Genomic DNA, 17,017 nt, shown 5'->3' with positions numbered 1-17,017 from the left:
TGGATGCCTATCCCCATTACTCTTCTGCTGATGGCATCTGCAACTGGATGCCACACCCTGGAGGGAAGTGATAATGTAGGACAAGCTGGAGTCTCTCTTTAGCCTTAACAGCCTTTTATGCTTCTGAAAATCAGTTGCTAGAAAACGCAGGCGGAGAGTGCTCTTGCACAGGTCCTGCTGGCAGGCTGCCCAGGGGCAGCTGGATTGCCACTGTGAGAACAGGATGCTGGACCAGTTCCTGCAGGGCTCTTAAGGTAAAGGTAAAGGGACCCCTGAACATTAGGTCCAGTCGTGACCGACTCTGGGGTTGCGGCGCTCATCTTGCTTTATTGGCCAAGGGAGCCGGCGTACAGCTTCCGGGTCATGCGGCCAGCATGACTAAGCAGCTTCTGGCAAACCAGAGCAGCGCACGGAAACACCGTTTACCTTCCCGCTGGAGCGGTACCTATTTATCTACCTGCACTTTGACGTGCTTTCGAACTGCTAGGTTGGCAGGAGCAGGGACCAAGCAATGGGAGCTCACCCCATCGCGGGGATTCGAACCGCTGACCTTCTGATCGGCAAGTCCTGGCTCTGTGGTTTAACCCACAGCACTTAGTGTGTCCTTTATGTTATGTTCTTAAGCTATTTGGCCAATGGTCCAGAGAAGCATGTGGGGGCAAGACAGGCTTGGCCAGCTGCACCACAAGGCCTGTGGCAGCTGCTCCACCACGATCTCATGATGATCATCCCTGTTCTTTGGTAGCTGCTTCACCCTGCCTAATGGTGGGGCCGGTCCTGAAGTGGACAGCACCACCCACCCGGTTGGTCACAAGAACGACTGCCTATACTATATATTAAGGGACGCGGGTGGCGCTGTGGGTTAAACCACAGAGCCTAGGACTTGCCGATCAGAAGGTCGGCAGTTTGAATCTCTGCAATGGGGTGAGCTCCCGTTGCTCGGTCCCTGCTCCTGCCAACCTAGCAGTTCGAAAGCACGTCAAAGTGCAAGTAGATAAATAGGTACCACGCCGGTGGGAAGGTAAACGGCATTTCCATGCGCTGCTCTGGTTTGCCAGAAGTGGCTTAGTCATGCTGGCCACATGACCTGGAAGCTGTACGCCGGCTCCTTCGGCCAATAAAGCGAGATGAGCACCGCAACCCCAGAGTCAGTCACGACTGGACCTAATGGTCCGGGGTCCCTTTACCTTTATACAGTATATTGTGCAGCTTGTTCTCACCCAGGCCAGGTGATAAGGAAGAGAGAGCTCCGGGATGAGGCCAGGTGGGCTTCAGGTGTGGATGGGCACATTGCAGTGAGAAAGAAGGGCTAGAATACTCGTGTCATGATCAATGCTGAGTGGGTGGGACCCACTAACTGGGATGCCCAAGGGCATTTGGGATGGGGGTCGACTAAGGACATCGCCCTGATAAAGGAGGACTTTCACCCACTCTGATGCTTCCGGCAGACATGGCTGCAGAGACTGGCTTGGGAGCCCCTGGCATCAAGGGCGAGGAAGCGAGCTTCTCGTCCTTTTTACTGGTCCCGACCCAGATTTTAGGGTCCTCATTCCGGCGGAGGCACTCTGCCTTTCTAAAAAGTGACCCACGCAAACAGCCTTCCCTGCCTGCTTGCAGACAGGGCTCCAACCGACGTGCCCTGTCGGCGCTGCCTACCGTCCGGTCCCTCAACTTTCGCCTGCCTCGCGGGCCGGGCAAAGAGGCTTTCTGCTCGCTCGGTCCAGTCCAGGGCTCGCTGCGGAGGAGGCGGTCCCGCCAAGCCGAGCTCGGAGCCGGCTGCCTCCGCCCCTCGGAGCCTCCCAGGCGCGGCTGCTCGAGGGGGCGGGTCGCGCGCGCGGCAACTTTTGGAGCCCGAGAGAGCCGCGGAGGCTGGCAGCGAGGGCAGGCAGCGGCGGAGCGAGAGCCACGCTTGGGACACCGCTCGCTCGCTCGCTCCGGCCGGAAGAAGAGGCCACTGCGGCGCTGCAGCTGGCGAGGAGATGGCCGGGGGCGCCAGGGGCTGGCTGGGGGTCGCCCTGGTGGGTAAGTAGCGGGGCCGGCAGGCGGGGAAGGGAACGGCGGAGGCGAGTGGAGAGCGGGGACCCGGCGCAGGTCCTGCCGCAGGCGGCGCGCCCGGGCTGGGCAGGGAGAGGCGAAGCTGCTGTCGGTTCAGCTGCGCAGAGTGGGGTGGAGGGAGCCGGGCGGGCGGGCGGTGTGCCACACCGCAAAGCAGGGGCGCCTCCCACCCCGAAGAGGACCGCGCCGGCATCTGGGCGGCTGGAGCAAAGTGGGCGCCTGCCAGCAACTTGGCTGCGGGAGCCTGGCTACGAAACACCGCCCCCCTCCCCACGCCAACACACCGGCTTTCTCCGGGCCCGGAGGACTCGGCGGATAGCCCCCTCCCCGGGAGCAACTGCAGCAGCTCGGGGCCCCAGCAGGACATCCTGGCCACCCGCGCCCGCAGTGCCGCTGGGGCTCCCTTGCAAGGAAGAAACTGCTGCTGTCCAAACTGCAGCTCCGTATCCTCCGACTCCTGAGTGCGGCGGCAGGGCGGGGGGAGGCAACACTTGCTTCTGCTCTGCTCTGTTGGGACAGGCTCCTGTCTCCTCCCCGTTGGAGCTCCAGTCTGCCTGGAAGCCCATCTCTCATCTTTTTTAAAAAATCATTATTATTTCTTCTATTTTTATTTAAAATCGTACTGGAATAGGTATATTAAACAGTGTATAGGTTCAAGATAACACACACCAGTGCCTAAGGAAAAAGAACTTTGATAAAGGGTGCCTTTAGTTCAAAGCAAAGGGAAACTGGCTCTACCGCTCTCCCATCTTGTGGTTGTGGGGCAAACCGGCTCCTGCTCTGAGCTCCCTCCTCTTTGACTCATTGGGACCTGGGAACAGCGAAGTCCCCAGACCCAAGACCAGGCCATTGGTCAATAATTTAGGCATGATGCCCCTACTCTGAGCCCACTTTCAGAGTCAGCGTCAGAACATAAAAAATGCTCTCTGCTGCTGGATCAAGCCAAGGGGGACCCTTCTAGTTCAGACCACGTTGGCCAACCAGATGTCTCTTCTGGGAAACCCACAAGCAGGACTGGAGTTTAACTGGTATTCAGAGGTGGAGGTGGAACATAGCCACCACCAAGCCTACTGATGGCCTCTCTAGGGGGAGGTCAACAGGCAGTACCTGGCTCCCTGTGCATTCTGCTCCAAGGCAGCACAAGTCTGTGGGTGGGCAAGTCAATGGAAACATAACCCAGAGATGGCAAAGGTCTTCCATGCTCCTGGTCAAGTTGAATGGCCAGTCCAGGTACCAGAGTGTGACCTGTCTTGAATGGGGTGCTCTTGCATGTTAGCCATGCTCCCAGACTCGGTTTTAAACCTGGATGCTCAGGTGGTTGCTGCAGCTAGGAGTGCTTCTGAGCAAGTTAGGCTGGTGTGCCCATTGCATCTGCCCCTTGAAATGGCAGATCTGGCCATGTGTGCCTTAGTGATGCCATGTTTGGATGACTGTAGCGTGCTCAACACGGGATTGAAACTGCTAAGTGTTTGGCATGCTGCAGCCAGACTATTGATGGGAGCCTGGACTGTGTGTGTTGGCTTCCAGTCATAGGGAACAGCTGCACTGCCTTCCTGTTCATTTCTGAGCCCAGTTCAAAATTAAGTTTTAAAGCCCTGGATGGCTTAGGCCCAGGTAACTTGAATAACCTCAGACCCTGTTTTCCAGGGACATCCCTGATTTAGAAAAGCCGTCCCAGTTTCTGATTTGATCCCAGAATGTCCCACTTTCTTTTAGGATATCCCAGTTTTCATTGGAGAAATGTTGGAGGGTATGGAGTTATCTGACCCCGAGCCGTCTGAACAGGGGTTATAGGGTATAGGGAAGGGTTTTTTAAAAATAATAATAATAATGTTTTATTATGTTTTCATATATGGTGGAAGCTGCCCAGAGTAGCTGGGGCAACCCAGTAAGATGTGTGGGGTATAAATAGTAAAATTATAATTATGGAATGGGACGTCCCTATTTTCATCGGAGATTGCTGGAAGGTATGTAACCTGACTCAGCTCTGTTGCCCAGGCATTTAGTGCAGCACCAACCCAGGCGGGAGGGTTTTTTGGAGGGAGGGGGTGGGGCAAGTTTGTCATGGTCTTTTGAGCATCCATCTCCTGAACCACAAAATTGCTTTGTCTTGAATCTGGTTTAGAGGGCCTGCTTCTGGTATTGGGCCATAGAGACAGCTGATGCACAGCAACTCGCTCAGCTGCCCAGAGATGTCCGAGGCAGTCTCAAAAGCCCAGAATGGTGGTCCTGGGTGACTTCAGCAGTCACATCAAGGATACCTCTTGCCCTACTTGGGACTTCATGGCCTCTTTAGCAACCATGGGGCTGGCCCAAAATATCACTGGTCCAATGCATAATGCAAGGCATACCCTCAGTTGGGTCCATGTGAGAAAATGGGTTATCTGAAGGTAAGGGATCCTATTGTCATGGTCAGACAACTCCCTGGTAAAGTTTGGGCTTATGGCATCTGTCTCTCCCTGCAGGGGTGGGGACCTCTTAGAATGGTCCTTCCACACAGGCTAATGGATTCCTGAGTGCTCTGGGGGGATTTCCCAGTGGGTAGAGTTGGTTATTCTATCAAGACCCTGCTTTCCCTATGGAACAGTGAAATGTTACGGGGCATTGCTATGATTACTTCCAAATATCTTCTGCGATCCTGCAGAGCCTTTTGGGCTGTGGGCAATAAAACAAGCTGACCAGTTTAGCAACGGCGGATGCCTCTTAGACGGTGCCCACTCCGTGATCAGGAGGAGCAGGGCATTTACAGCACTGCTGCATCTCCTGCCTTGTGGAAGGAATTCCATCCCTGCTATTATCAGGCAAGAGCCAGCTGCATCAGTCCTGTGATGCTGGCTCCAAACCTATTTTTCACACATGCTTTTTCCGAAATGTGACCTAGCTATGCTTACCATTGATCAATATGATTTGAGTTTTTTTAATGGAACTAGATAGATATCCATGGTTCATTGTGGTTTTACACAACTTCAGTATTTTCCTATGGAAAGTACTGTATCATTTGTCTAATAAAATAAATAGCATTTAATCCTTGCCTATGCTGTGAAGAGTAGATGTTGACTGACTTGGCCACCCCAGAGCTTCACGGTAGGCAAGTGGGGAGTCGCTCCAGTTCTTTAGTCTCCCTTGGTCGCTGTATGATTAATTGCACCACCATTGTCTGTGGTGTTTTACAGAGTGAGATTGGCTACCTCCCTGTTTAAACATTATCACCAAGTTGCAAAAAAAAGTAAAAAGAAGAAGAAGAATGGAGGGAGAGGGGCCAAGGAAGGGTCACAATGGAATGATCTGATTTCTGTTTGCTTTATAAATCTCAGCACTGGGTTTCTTGGGGGATCCAGAAGGCAGAACTTGCATCAATGAGCTGCAGGGACTACGCATGTGTCCTGTGATTGTGCCTCTACTATTTAGGGGCTGGCCCTGGCTCTGAGGCTCCCTAGCTCTTCTGGGGTGGCTCATGGCCCCAGGATGACTTGCTACGCTCTTTGAGAGTCTTTCTGGCAGGAGCTGCAGTGAGATGATGAGGCCCCAGGAGGCCCCCATCCATTCCGTTTGCAGGAGGAGGCCTGGGCAGGTTGTTGCTCCTAATGGAACTGGTTGCTCAGCAGCCCTTTCCTGGAAGAAGGGAGGCCTCCTGTGGCCCTCCTGGAAACTCTGGAAGCTGCTGGCTTCAGAAAGGCAGCTCACACCATGCAGGTGGCAGCTGCAGGCTCCTAGCCCTGTCTGGAGAACATAGGAAGCTGCCTTTATACAGACTCAGGCTCTTGGTCCATTTAGCTCAGTATTGTGTTTTTCTGCATTGAGTGGCTCTCCAGGATTTCAGGCAAAGGAGCCTCTTGGCCCTGCCTGGAGATGCTAGAGATTAAACCTCAGACCTTCAGTTTGAAGTGCAGTTGCTCTGCCACTGAGATCTTCCTGATGCTCCTGAAGGTACCACTTAATCCTTGACCCAAGGGCCCCCAAAATCTGCTCCCCTTTAGCTCCCTTTTTATCCTTTTGTTTATTTAAGAGCTTTTCATACCACCTTTCATCATTGACTCCATTGGTAGGCTGGAGTCAATGGCTGGCTGGCTACTGCTGCTGCTGGTTAGAAATGCAGAAAGGAGCTGTCACAAAGTGCTGGTCATGGCTGGATTGAAGCCCAAAGTAGTGGAGCAGGCCAGGGAATTGGCAGGGGTCATCGGACTGGGTTTCCAGCTCCTGGGCCTGGCCTGGGATCCTTCTGCAGTCTTCCAGAAGCACCAAGCCAGATTCATCTGGATGCATTCTCTTCCGCAACAGGAAAGCTCCCAACTCTCTGAGCCTTGGCTTGTTCTGCAGCTGCCTTGTTCTCCTGTCAGTTCCCTCAAAGCCATAGCAAGCAGGCAAAAGCATTGAGGCCCACTGTGCTGCCAAGGGGATTCCTGCAGCTAGGGTTATGATGCAGTAGGTGGAGCCCTTCCTTTGGGCTCCTTGCACTGAGCCCTGAGGGCAGAAGAGCCTTTGTAGGTGCTAACTTGCTGGCTGGAGTGTGGTGAGATACTTCAGAGGGTAGTTGCTCTGCTGGCCCCCAAAGAGCACACAGTTGTGCAGCCAGAGGGTTTGCAGGACAATTATTTGGCTCTGGCCACAGGACCTCTCCAAATCTATAGTCTTGCTGGGCTGGCCTTTGGTCTGTTCTTGGACAAAGGGAGTCCACTTTTCCAGGCTTAGTGATGAGGCAAGCTGGATAGAGAGCACTCCAGCACGGAGGCTGAGGCACGTGCAGCAGAGGATGCGATGGTGCACAGCTTTGCAACTGCATCAATCCCAGTTCCTGATATTTGTTCGCACTAAAGATCTGGGGACTCTGGAATCTCTTCATCAGCCGGGCCCCTCTTGAGTGGGTGCCCAGGACCAAAGCTGTGGGGGAACCAGCGAGAGAGAACCTTATGCGTTCCCGGTGCTTCCTTTCTCTCTCTGCTTTGCTAATATATATGAGAAGATGCGGAGAGAGAGAGATGCAAGTTGCCTGATGCAGCAGCTCTGAAGCTGGCAGTCTGAAGGTCATCTGTCAGCTGCAGCACCAAAGGCAACGCTATCTTCCAAAGAGACTAGGCTGCCCAGATATCTTTGGTGGGGACAAACAGCACATAAGAGATGGAGCCTGTTTGGCTGGGCTAACTAGCAAATACTTAGGGTAGGTAGCATGCAGGTGTGCAAAAAACTCTGAGATAGGGTTTTTTTTTGGGGGGGGAGATGTCTTCAGGAGCATCTTGCACTTTAATGCTCCCATTTCCACATCTCTTACAGAGGTGGATCTCATTTCTGGGTATCCACAAGGCAGGATGCTCAGATTCTCCAATCCTTTACCTTGTGTAATCTTAAGCAACAGTCACTGATTTCCCAATATGTGGCAACTGCAGATTCCCCCTTGCAGGCCTATCAAGAGATGAACAGAGCTGTGCTCATTTTACAGAGTTTAGAAGAAGCTCCTGATGTAGGAGGACAGGCTAAGGATGAGCCATGCCCGCTCCTCTGCACAGGACCCCTGGGGAAGGGAAGGGCCGTAGCTCAGAAGCAGAGCCCCTGCTTTGCATGCAGAAGGTTCAAGGCTCAATCTCCAATGGCCTCTCCAGGTAGGGAAGACCCCTGCCTGAAACATTGGAGAACCCTGGGCATCTGGTTGGCCACTGTGAGGACAGGATGCTGGGCTAGATGAGCCATTGGGATGACGATTCATAGAATCATAGAATTGCAGAGTTGGAAGGGCCCCCTGAGAGCCATCGAATCCAGCCCCCTGCAATGCAGGAATCATCAGGCTCTTCTTGCATTCTCACGCTGTGTGGTGTGACCCCCCTCTTGCAGGTTCTAAATTAGGGCCCCAAAGAAGGATTGCAACCTTTTCGATGAGAATGGACCCTGAGCTGACACTGTATGTTTGGAACTCTTAAGTGCTGGAGGGAAGAAGGGGGAAAAAATAGCACTAAGAGGCAGCTTGAAACTTTAAACAGTCAGCTTTTTATTTATCATAATAGCGCATATGACAGCTTATAGAGTTATAGACTTTGAGGCTTACAATGCTTTCACTTTGAACACAGCCTATAACCTGATTTAACTATTATGAGATTAACACTTCCCTGAATGTTCCTAAGCATATCATCTCTGTTCTTCAACTCATAAGTCTCTTAAGTATTTTAGTGGCACCTTTCCCCAGAAGAATTTGGGTACTTGAGCTGTGAGGGGCAGTCAGGCAGGACCCAGAGGGCAGGTAGCTAAAGGGTCCTTGGCCTGGGTGGAGCTTCTGCCCATTGGCCTCAGTTCCGGTATTCTTCATTAATGCCATTTGTTGAACAAGTGTTCAGTCTTCTGGTTGTTTTAGATAACATTCCAGTGAACAAGTTTCTAATGGACATGTGGCCTTTTTTTTGCCTTGCTGGTCAGCTGTCAACAGGCTTTTTATTTCTATTTTCTTAGCATTCATACCCTGCCTCTCTTCCATTATGGAACCCAGGAGGTCACCCATCCATGGCACTGACCAGACCCAAACATGCTTAGCTTCAGCAAGGTGATGGCCTCATATCCCTTCAGAACATACCCTGGTATGTCCACATTTGTTGGAGGGCTTTTGATGCTGTGATCAAGTCTTAGGCTTGCATTTGCCTAGCTTAGGGTGATCAGCACATACCTGGCACAAGGGTGTGTTCTTGGCCAAAGAAAAATATGTTCTTCATCGTGTGTGTGTGTTCATTTTCTTTGTGAAGGAAACATTACATCATTTCAATGAAAATCCAGTTCTTCTGGTCAACATGTTCTTTGTCTTGAAAACATCTTCTGAGACACTCTGTAATCTGGCCTCCCTGACTATTTCTGGTGACTTTAGGCTAGTGTTAAACACCCTCTGTGGTGGCTGTAAACCTCTTCATTTAAGGCATGCCAGTTTGTTGTAAGAGACCTGTACAGGTTGAACTCTGTGGTAGCCAGTGCCCCTTGGGCAGGGTGGCCACTTCCTGCCACTAACCCCACCTGTGCTGGCTGCAGAGTCCCCATTTCACCCATTTCACCCACTAATACTGGTGTACTGGCAATTGCCAAATACTGGGTGAAAACTGTTTGGGTGTGTGTACTTATCACCATGGATGTACTCTGGGTTGGTATCTGGCATAACTCAATGATAGACCTCATGCTTTACATGCAAAAGGCCCCAGGAGGAAACCCTGGACATTTCTAGCTAAAAGGATGGCAGTTAGCAAGTGATGAAAGAAATCATTTTCTGCCTGAGGCCGTAAGAGCATTGAAAGCTGCTTTGTGTTGAGTCAGACCCTTTGGTCTATCTAGCTCAGTATTGTCAACGCAACTAGATGGACAAATAGCCACTTCCCTAGTAGAAGGCAGCTCCTTCTGCTCACCTGATTGAGATGGATTGAGGACTAAATCAGTAAGTTAAAATTTAAACTTCCTGCCCCAAACGTGTGGGAGAAATATGAGAGTAAACAGGCTGCAACATTTATTCACTTTTGCAGCTTGCTAGAAGCTAGGAATTAGGCAATTACACCTTTTATCCCCATTTATTTGTGGTCTGCTGACTTTCCTTTCTTTGTCCCCACTACTAAGAATGAACCACATGTTTTAGCAAGGTGAACAAAACGGTTTCCTTACATTTCAGTGCAGGCAGCAAATACATCGATATTGTATGCAGTTAAAAATCAGTTACAAAATTAGTTTCTATAATGGCACCTGGACTCTGAGCAGAGCTCAGGCATGTATGTCTACTCACATCACCGGCTTGAAAGAAGAGAGAGAGGTCAGACAGGGAGGAAATCTATCAGATTGTCTCCTTTGTTAGAAATTCCCACCAAAGCATTAAAGAAATTACTTCATACAATCCGTTCTATACTAATTCTAGAACTCTATGCGTGTCAGTTGCTCGTGTGCCCATCTGGCAATCATGCATTTGTGTTTTTGACTGGAAATCCCACATCATCACCTACGTCCATCATTGGGGAGGGCTTCTTGCTTGGTGGTGGTGGATGTCAGCTGCTCTGCGTTCCTCTCTGGAGGTCTGTGGAGGAAAAGAGGGCACTTCCAGACAGCCTGTTTACTGAGCATTCATTCTGATTGATTTGCAGGAAGATTAGATGACATTGGCAATTTAATGAGTGTCCACTCTGATTTGTTCCTGGGGAGGTTAGATGACATTTCACCAAAGCAAGTGTTAGCCCATACTGTCCAATGCATCTTCCAATCAATTTCCTTATGGCAAAAAGTCTGATCTTTGGGGCAAGTGGGTTTCTTGCACAAGAACTCCCAAGCAACTATAGCAGCGCAGCTTGTACTTGCCGCTCTGCTGCCGAATTTCACCCCCAAACAGCTACAGTCTGGAAGTGCCCAGAGTCTTCCCCAGCAGAACCACATTACAGTCAACGTGCCTCTACTTTCTCCTCCTTAGGCCTCCAGCTCTGCTCTGTGACACTTGCCTTGGAGGTTTCGGTGGGCAAGGCGGCTGTTATCTATGTAAAGAATGGCACGGATGTCCTCTTGCCCTGCACATTCACCTCTTGCATCGGAATCGAGAGAGCCAACTTCTCGTGGATCAGCAATAGCACTGAAGTGTGTGGCTTACTACACTTTGCAGGCGAGGGGTTGGATAGCAAAGTGGAAAGGCATCATGATGAGTCTCATTAATAGCCAATGGTGTAACTTTACTGCTTTTATTATTTGCTGATTTGAAGGACACAAAGGCAAAATACACGTGTCTTAATAAGTGATGAGTGAAGGCCTAATTCCTTCCATGTATAACAGCTCTCACACAGAACTGTGACTATCTGCTGCCCACCCCCTCCTGTCTCAGCTGTGGTCACAGGGGAGGTGGAGACAGGTTGGTTCCCACCTGGTAAGTCTCTTATCCCCAGAGCATCCTTTAGGAGCTTCAAATGGAGGCAGTCTCTCATTGGCAGTTTTAGCTGTCGTGAGAAACCGGCCCCCTTTCAGCTGTGCACTTTGAGCTGATGTATAACATGGAGCAGGGCTCTTGAGTGTGGCTGCCCCGCTCTGTGGAACAGCTTCCCTTTTGAGACAGGACATCTGCCCATCTTCTGGAAACCCTGCAAGATACTTTTGTTCCAGCAGACTTTCCCAGCTGGGTAAATGGGTCTTTGTTCTAACTCTTATTGCTGTTTTTAAGTGTTTCTGCTGGGTTGTGGTTTTTTTGTATTGAATTGAATTGAATTAATTTATTACGGTCATAGACCAGAAAAAACAACAACGATAATTTACAAGGGGAGTAATGGTGTCAATTAAAAATTGTAAAATTATACATAAAAGCAATACACATATCACACACATCACCTTGAGACACATGTATAGAGGGTGATTAAATGATGATGATAATAATTAATGCATCAGGCAGCTCTTTCCCCACCCCAACCCTGACTATTTGACCCATCAGGGGAAGCTTCTTCTGGACCACTAGACCCTTTGCTCTTTGGTTTTTCCTTGCTGCAGATATTCAAAGGAATCATCAAGAACAAAGACTCCAAGCCAGAGCCCTATCCAGAGTACAGGTCTCTCATCAAGTACGAGATGCCAACTGATATCGCCCTCAGCAAGGATAACCGGGAGTTCAACGTCTCCCTCCTGCTCCTCTTTGCAGAGTTCAGTGATTCTGGGAAATACACTTGCTTTGTTAAGAACCCAAAGGAGAAGAATGCCAACCATAGTGCCACCATCACACTCAAAGTGGTTGTGGAAAGTAAGTACCAGTTGCCACCAGGGCAGCCGTTGGGGGCCACAGGGGACCAGCTGCTCCTTTTGCCCAGGGGTTGTGTTGGGGCTCCTTTCTCAGCCCTGGCATTGGGTGGTGAGACAAGCTAGGTCCTCCTCACATGTATAAGGTGGGGAGGCTGCATCTCACCCAACAGCTGCCATATTGGGGAGGAGGAGAGGGAGAGAAGGGGGTGCTTGAAGCCCCTTCCTTGGCTCATGCCACAGCCTGGCATGGATGTGCAGGCAGGGGGCACCCTATCACCCTGGGCCCCTCTTGCCTCACCCTTCCCTATCTGTTCCCTTCCCCAGTGGAGAAGAAGGACAACACGCTAACACTGATCATCGTGTCAGTCGTTGGGGGTGTCATTGGACTCCTGGTCCTCATCATGTTGATCAAGAAACTCATCCTCTTCATTCTCAAGAAGACACGGGAGAAGTGAGTGTGGTTGGCTTCCCATTCCCTGCCCACTTCCCCTTGGGAGCAGAGACTGGGTCTCCTGAGAGGCTCCCTTTCACCAGAAGGGCTGGAAGGCCCTGAGCAAAGTGGGGCCCAGTATGGCACACAGCATGTGGGTTCCAGCATGATGTAGGTGTGGGAATGTTCAGGGATGCAGGAGAGGAAATATTGTTTGGTTATAGCCTTTCCAACTTGTGTAAACAAGTTCACAATTTAGCAGAGTAACATCCCCCTTTCTAAACTTACAGCGGATGCGTTAGCTCAGGCTCACTAAAGCCTCTATAATAACTGTTCTGGTATTTTCCCCTTATTCCCTCATAAAAGATAAGACACGACACAGTCTTCTATAAAAGTATAAAAAGAGTTTACTCATATTCTGTTCACAGTCGGATCCCAGAAGGCAGATTTAGCTTAGAAAAGTAACATACACCTGGAAACTATCTTATAAGGAGACAGTCCCTCTGTCCTCTCTTGGAAGGAAAGAGAGCATCTTTGGCTAAGCAGATGTTGCTTCTTCGATGCATGTAGTGAAAGAGAGATGGCTGCCTTGCCCTGTGCTTTTGTCGTTACCTGCACAGGTGAGGCCACGCTCACTTCTAGTCACATGCAGAGGAAGTCTGTCCCAGCCCAGAAGGAAAAAAGGAAGTTTACCTGCTGGCTGGACAAACATTCCTCCTCATGTGTAAACATGTTCATTCTAGGAATGTTGTACTTGACTGCTCTTGTGTTTCACATCCCACATAGGCAACTTGCGTGGCTTCTTTCTTTGGAGTATCACAGGGGTGAAGGGATTCCTTGACTTCCTGGAAGTCATCTTGTCCCTGTCCCACCCTGGGCTGCTGTTGCAAGCCCTGTTGAGCCCCAGACCTCCTGAGAGTGGTTTATGTCTCTGGGAGGCCTGCTTGCTGAATGGGAAGACTTCCCCACCTCAGGGCTGCCATTGCATAGAAGAAGGGTGAAGCAGGCTGTGGTGGTGGAGGAGAGGACGCGCTTCTGGGAGCAGTGATAGTTAGCCTCTTTCTTGTTCTCCGCAGAGAGTGTCTTGTGACTTCTTCAGCAAATGACAACACAGAGAATGGGCTAGCCGGCTCCAAAACAGAACAGAAATCCGCCCCAAAGGCCTGAGGCCGCTGTGGAACCGGTGACCTGTGAGGCCCTGAAATCCAGGCCCAGGAGGAAGAGGAGGAGAGTCGACCATTTCCAAATGATTGATGCTTGAGACACATGACTATATTACACAGTTGGCTGCAACCAGCACTGCTTCTCAGATAAGACTGCAGGCATTGGACAGGCAGGCCGAGGGGAGGAGGGGCTGTGTGCTCAGTAAGTTCTTAAGCCACCAGGAATGAGGATGCTGCCAGGTGGGATTCCGTAGGTGTGAGCTTGGGCATCTTCAGTGCAAGAGCCTGGGCTGGCAGGTGGGTGTAGTGCCAGGGACTTGGTTCTCCTCCTGGGCAGAGGGCAACCAGCTGATACAGATGGGCTGTGATCCAGGGGAAATGCTTGGCACCCTCTTCCCTGCCAGCCTCTCACAGGAGCCAAGGCTCATTTCTAAAGGATGGTAGGGCCAACACTGCTGGGACAGAACTTGCACAGGCAATAGGAGTTTGAAGTACCACTGGGAGCCAGGCGCCATTTTGCTTGTACCGCTGCTGGATTTTGTCATCTTTCCAGCATCCTGGAGTGGGTGGGAGAGTGGATGAGCTGCAAATTGCACCTGGAGCCTGCTGCTCTGTCACCACTACTGCCTGCCCACCCACCCACCTTCCGCAACAGCTTCACAATATTTTTTGTTTGTTTTGTTTAACACTTGTGAGGCTGAGGGGGATAAGAGAAGCAGCCTGGCTCTCACTGCTCATGCTGCACCCTCTCTGGGGCTGGGGTTCCTGAAGTGGTGCTCCCCACCTGCAGACCCCAGGGCTCTTGCATCACCCAGAATGGTGGTTCCCTTGCTCTGCTCTCAGATGCCACACTGTAGTGAGGAATGGCACCTTTTCCTAGCCAGCCTCTTTTCAAGCCAACTGGTGAGCCTGGGGCTCCTGAACTCACAGTCCTGGTCCCAACTTACTTGCATTGGTTTCTTCTCCCGATCTCCTGGTGAGAGAGGAGCCAGGAGATTCGCTTCTTGTTTCAGGCCTTTGACCACCTTGGAGCTGTCAAGTCCTTAAGTGTGAAGTAAGCCAATTCCCTGGCCCTCCCCTCCCCTCCCCTCCTTGCTGGTCTGCCTTTTTGCTCTACATCCCTCCCCCTCTCCTCGGCTTCCTGCTGGGAGAAGAGGAAGGGAGTCTCTTCTGTCTGGCCACGGCCAGGAGCAACTCTGATGGGAACCTTGCAAGGCTTGCATCCATCTGCAGGTTACATTGTCTTGCCAGGATCATGACCAAAACACTTGGTCCAAAAGGCCTTGTCTTCTCTGCTACCCAGCAGCCCTAAAGCCCCCATTGCAGAAAGCTCCCCTCTCCCAGGCCAGCTTGGTCCCTCTTTGCTGGCAAAGGGTGGAGGGAGGCCTGGAACCCCTAACCCTCTGATATCACCCGTTCTCTATTTTATTTATTGGTCGTTTATTGGTCTCCCAGGTCCTCATCAGACACTCTAACCACTATTATTATTATTATTATTATTATTATTATTATTATTATTATACTGCCCTAAACCCAGAGGTCTCACTCCACCACACTGGCTTGCTAGAGCCACTAATATCTCCTCTGTGATAATAATATATATATAAACCTATCTCCCTGTAGCCAGGCAAAAATGGGGATCCTGCAAAATGACACAGATAGAGAAGCATGGCAACCTCACAGCTGCATCCCCATCGTTGTGTGCTTGGTTCAGTTGGGCATTTTCAGAATTTGGAACGTTGTCTTCCCCTGTTTAAACTGGGGGAAGAAATTAAAACTCAGCACTCTGTAGGATAGTGGACCCAGATCCATGCTGATTTTGAGCTTACGGCAGAAATTTACAGGCTTTTTTTTGTTTACCATGAGGACTAGCATCAATAACACTAATAACTAATAATAATGAAAGCTCTGCGTTTGCAAATCCTGCGCAATGTTGTCCTGCAACCCACAAGAGGCCACCTCCTCCGCATTGTGGTCTGGGTGAATTTGGCCAAGGGCAGCGTCCAAATCTCCTGACCTCCCAAGGGTTTGGGGAGGAGGGAGGCACTTCTGGGTGGCACTCGCTACTCCCTTTTCTCATTGAAGAGATACATTTCCTGTGTGTGACAGAACAGTGGCCGAACAGATGCCATTTCTTCTGGGAAGTAGGAGAAATGGCCAGCTCTTACCGCAGCAGAGTTCTCTCTCTCGCTTTTTGGGTGCCTTTGAAATAGTCACATCCTTCATCCGTGCCTCAGTCTCCCATACGATGTGTAATAATATCAACCTACCCTGTGTGGTTGGGGTGTAAGGAGGCTTGATTCATGACCACTGTCAGATGCTTTGTAAGTGTGTATGTGTGTTATTAGGGTGGGAGGAAGGCTGGCAAAGTGAGCGCAAGACGTTTAGCAGCTGTGGCAGCAAACACGGATGGCCTCAGCTCTCTCAAGTGACTTCCTGGCTGTGACTTGAACTCTTCCCCCCACACCCCACCAGCTTTGGAAAGACGCCATCCCCCCATTTTGGGATCTTGCTGTGATTTCTGCTCCTATGTCTGCTTTCTTTCCTCCTCCCCCCTGACCCCCCCCAATGCAAGGAGGTGTGAACAGCAATAACAGTGCAACCCAGCCTGAGCCAGCAGCAGCAGCCGGCAGGGCGGGCTGGCGTTGGACAAATTAACCAGATTCCTCAGGTTAATGAATTCTCTTCACTGGGTGTAACAGCAAATCCAAAGAAAAAGAAACTATCACCCGCCTCTACCTGCGCTCCTCTGAACCATCTGCCTAAGCAGGCAGGCGGAGGTGGGTGAAGTCAGTCTGCGAAATTATTTGGCAATAATTTCAGAAGGTGGGAGCCTGGAGGGGCCAAGGAAGGGCTCCAGTTCAGAGCCAGGCTTGCAGGCAGAGCTCCCATGGGAGTCCCGGAGTAGCCCAGCAGGGGGCACTAGCTGCTTAGGGTGGAGGAAGAAGTTGAGGGGCAGCATTGGCCAGGGAACCTCCTGCCCAGGAGGACGTCTGGGCTGGGCTAACACTGAGCCCCTCCCCTCCCATGTTCCTCCCAGCTCTGCTTTTATTTCAAGCTGAGCCTTTGCCCCAGGGTGGGGGCAAGTTGCCACCAGGAGCAGTGGCCAGCTAGACTCTGGTGCAAAACCTGAGCCTGCCCACGAGAGTAGCTGGTGGGACAATTGTCCTGTGCTGGCTCTAGGGAGGCCTGTTCATCTCCCCTGGTGGCTCTTCCCCTGGCAGTAGGACCCTGAGGTTGACCCTGCCTGCAGCTTCCCTCAAGGCCCTGCCTTCCCCACCAAGGGCTTTCCATCACCAAGCTGTCTTGCGCTGATGCGTGCCCCCCTCCCGCCCCCGGCCGCCTTGCTCCCTCTGCGAATACAAGAGACTATCTGAGCAGAGCTCTTTTTCCCTCCTGATCCAGCTGCTTCAGCCACAAGGCCTCCCCACTCTGCCCTCCTTCCCTTTCCAAAGAGGCTGGCAGCCTCTGCTGGAGCAAGCCCGGCGCTGCCTGCATGCGCTCACGCCAGGAGGAGGAGGCAGCAGGCTAGCATAGAGGCTGGGCCAAGCACAGGTGCACCTTCGGCAACCAGTGTTGCCTTTGAGACTTCTCTTTTGCACTCTCGAGCTGTAATTGGCTTCATTGCCGTGAATGAAATAAAACCTTTATATTTACTACAGAA

General features: G+C 51.2%; 1 protein-coding gene across 2 annotated transcripts; it reads left to right on the top strand.

The window, feature by feature from the left end:
* Positions 1–1,397: 1,397 nt before the first annotated feature.
* SCN4B (sodium voltage-gated channel beta subunit 4) lies at positions 1,398–17,017 on the top strand. 2 transcript variants are annotated; one of them, XM_083714233.1, is made up of 5 exons: positions 1,398–2,022; positions 10,460–10,620; positions 11,515–11,761; positions 12,085–12,211; positions 13,267–17,017. In XM_083714233.1, exons 1-5 carry the CDS (start codon positions 1,980–1,982, stop codon positions 13,355–13,357), a joined length of 669 nt encoding a protein of 222 aa, XP_083570359.1. In that variant the 5' UTR covers positions 1,398–1,979; the 3' UTR covers positions 13,358–17,017. The 2 variants fall into 2 exon arrangements, with proteins under 2 accessions (XP_083570359.1, XP_083570358.1); XM_083714232.1 differs by lacking the exon at positions 1,398–2,022 and adding an exon at positions 7,590–8,612.

Source organism: Podarcis gaigeae (assembly GCF_964106915.1).
Source record: "Podarcis gaigeae genome assembly, chromosome: 15".
Lineage (NCBI taxonomy): Eukaryota > Metazoa > Chordata > Lepidosauria > Squamata > Lacertidae > Podarcis > Podarcis gaigeae.
Note: the sequence above shows the minus strand (reverse complement) of the source record. Positions and strands in the feature narration are given on the sequence as shown.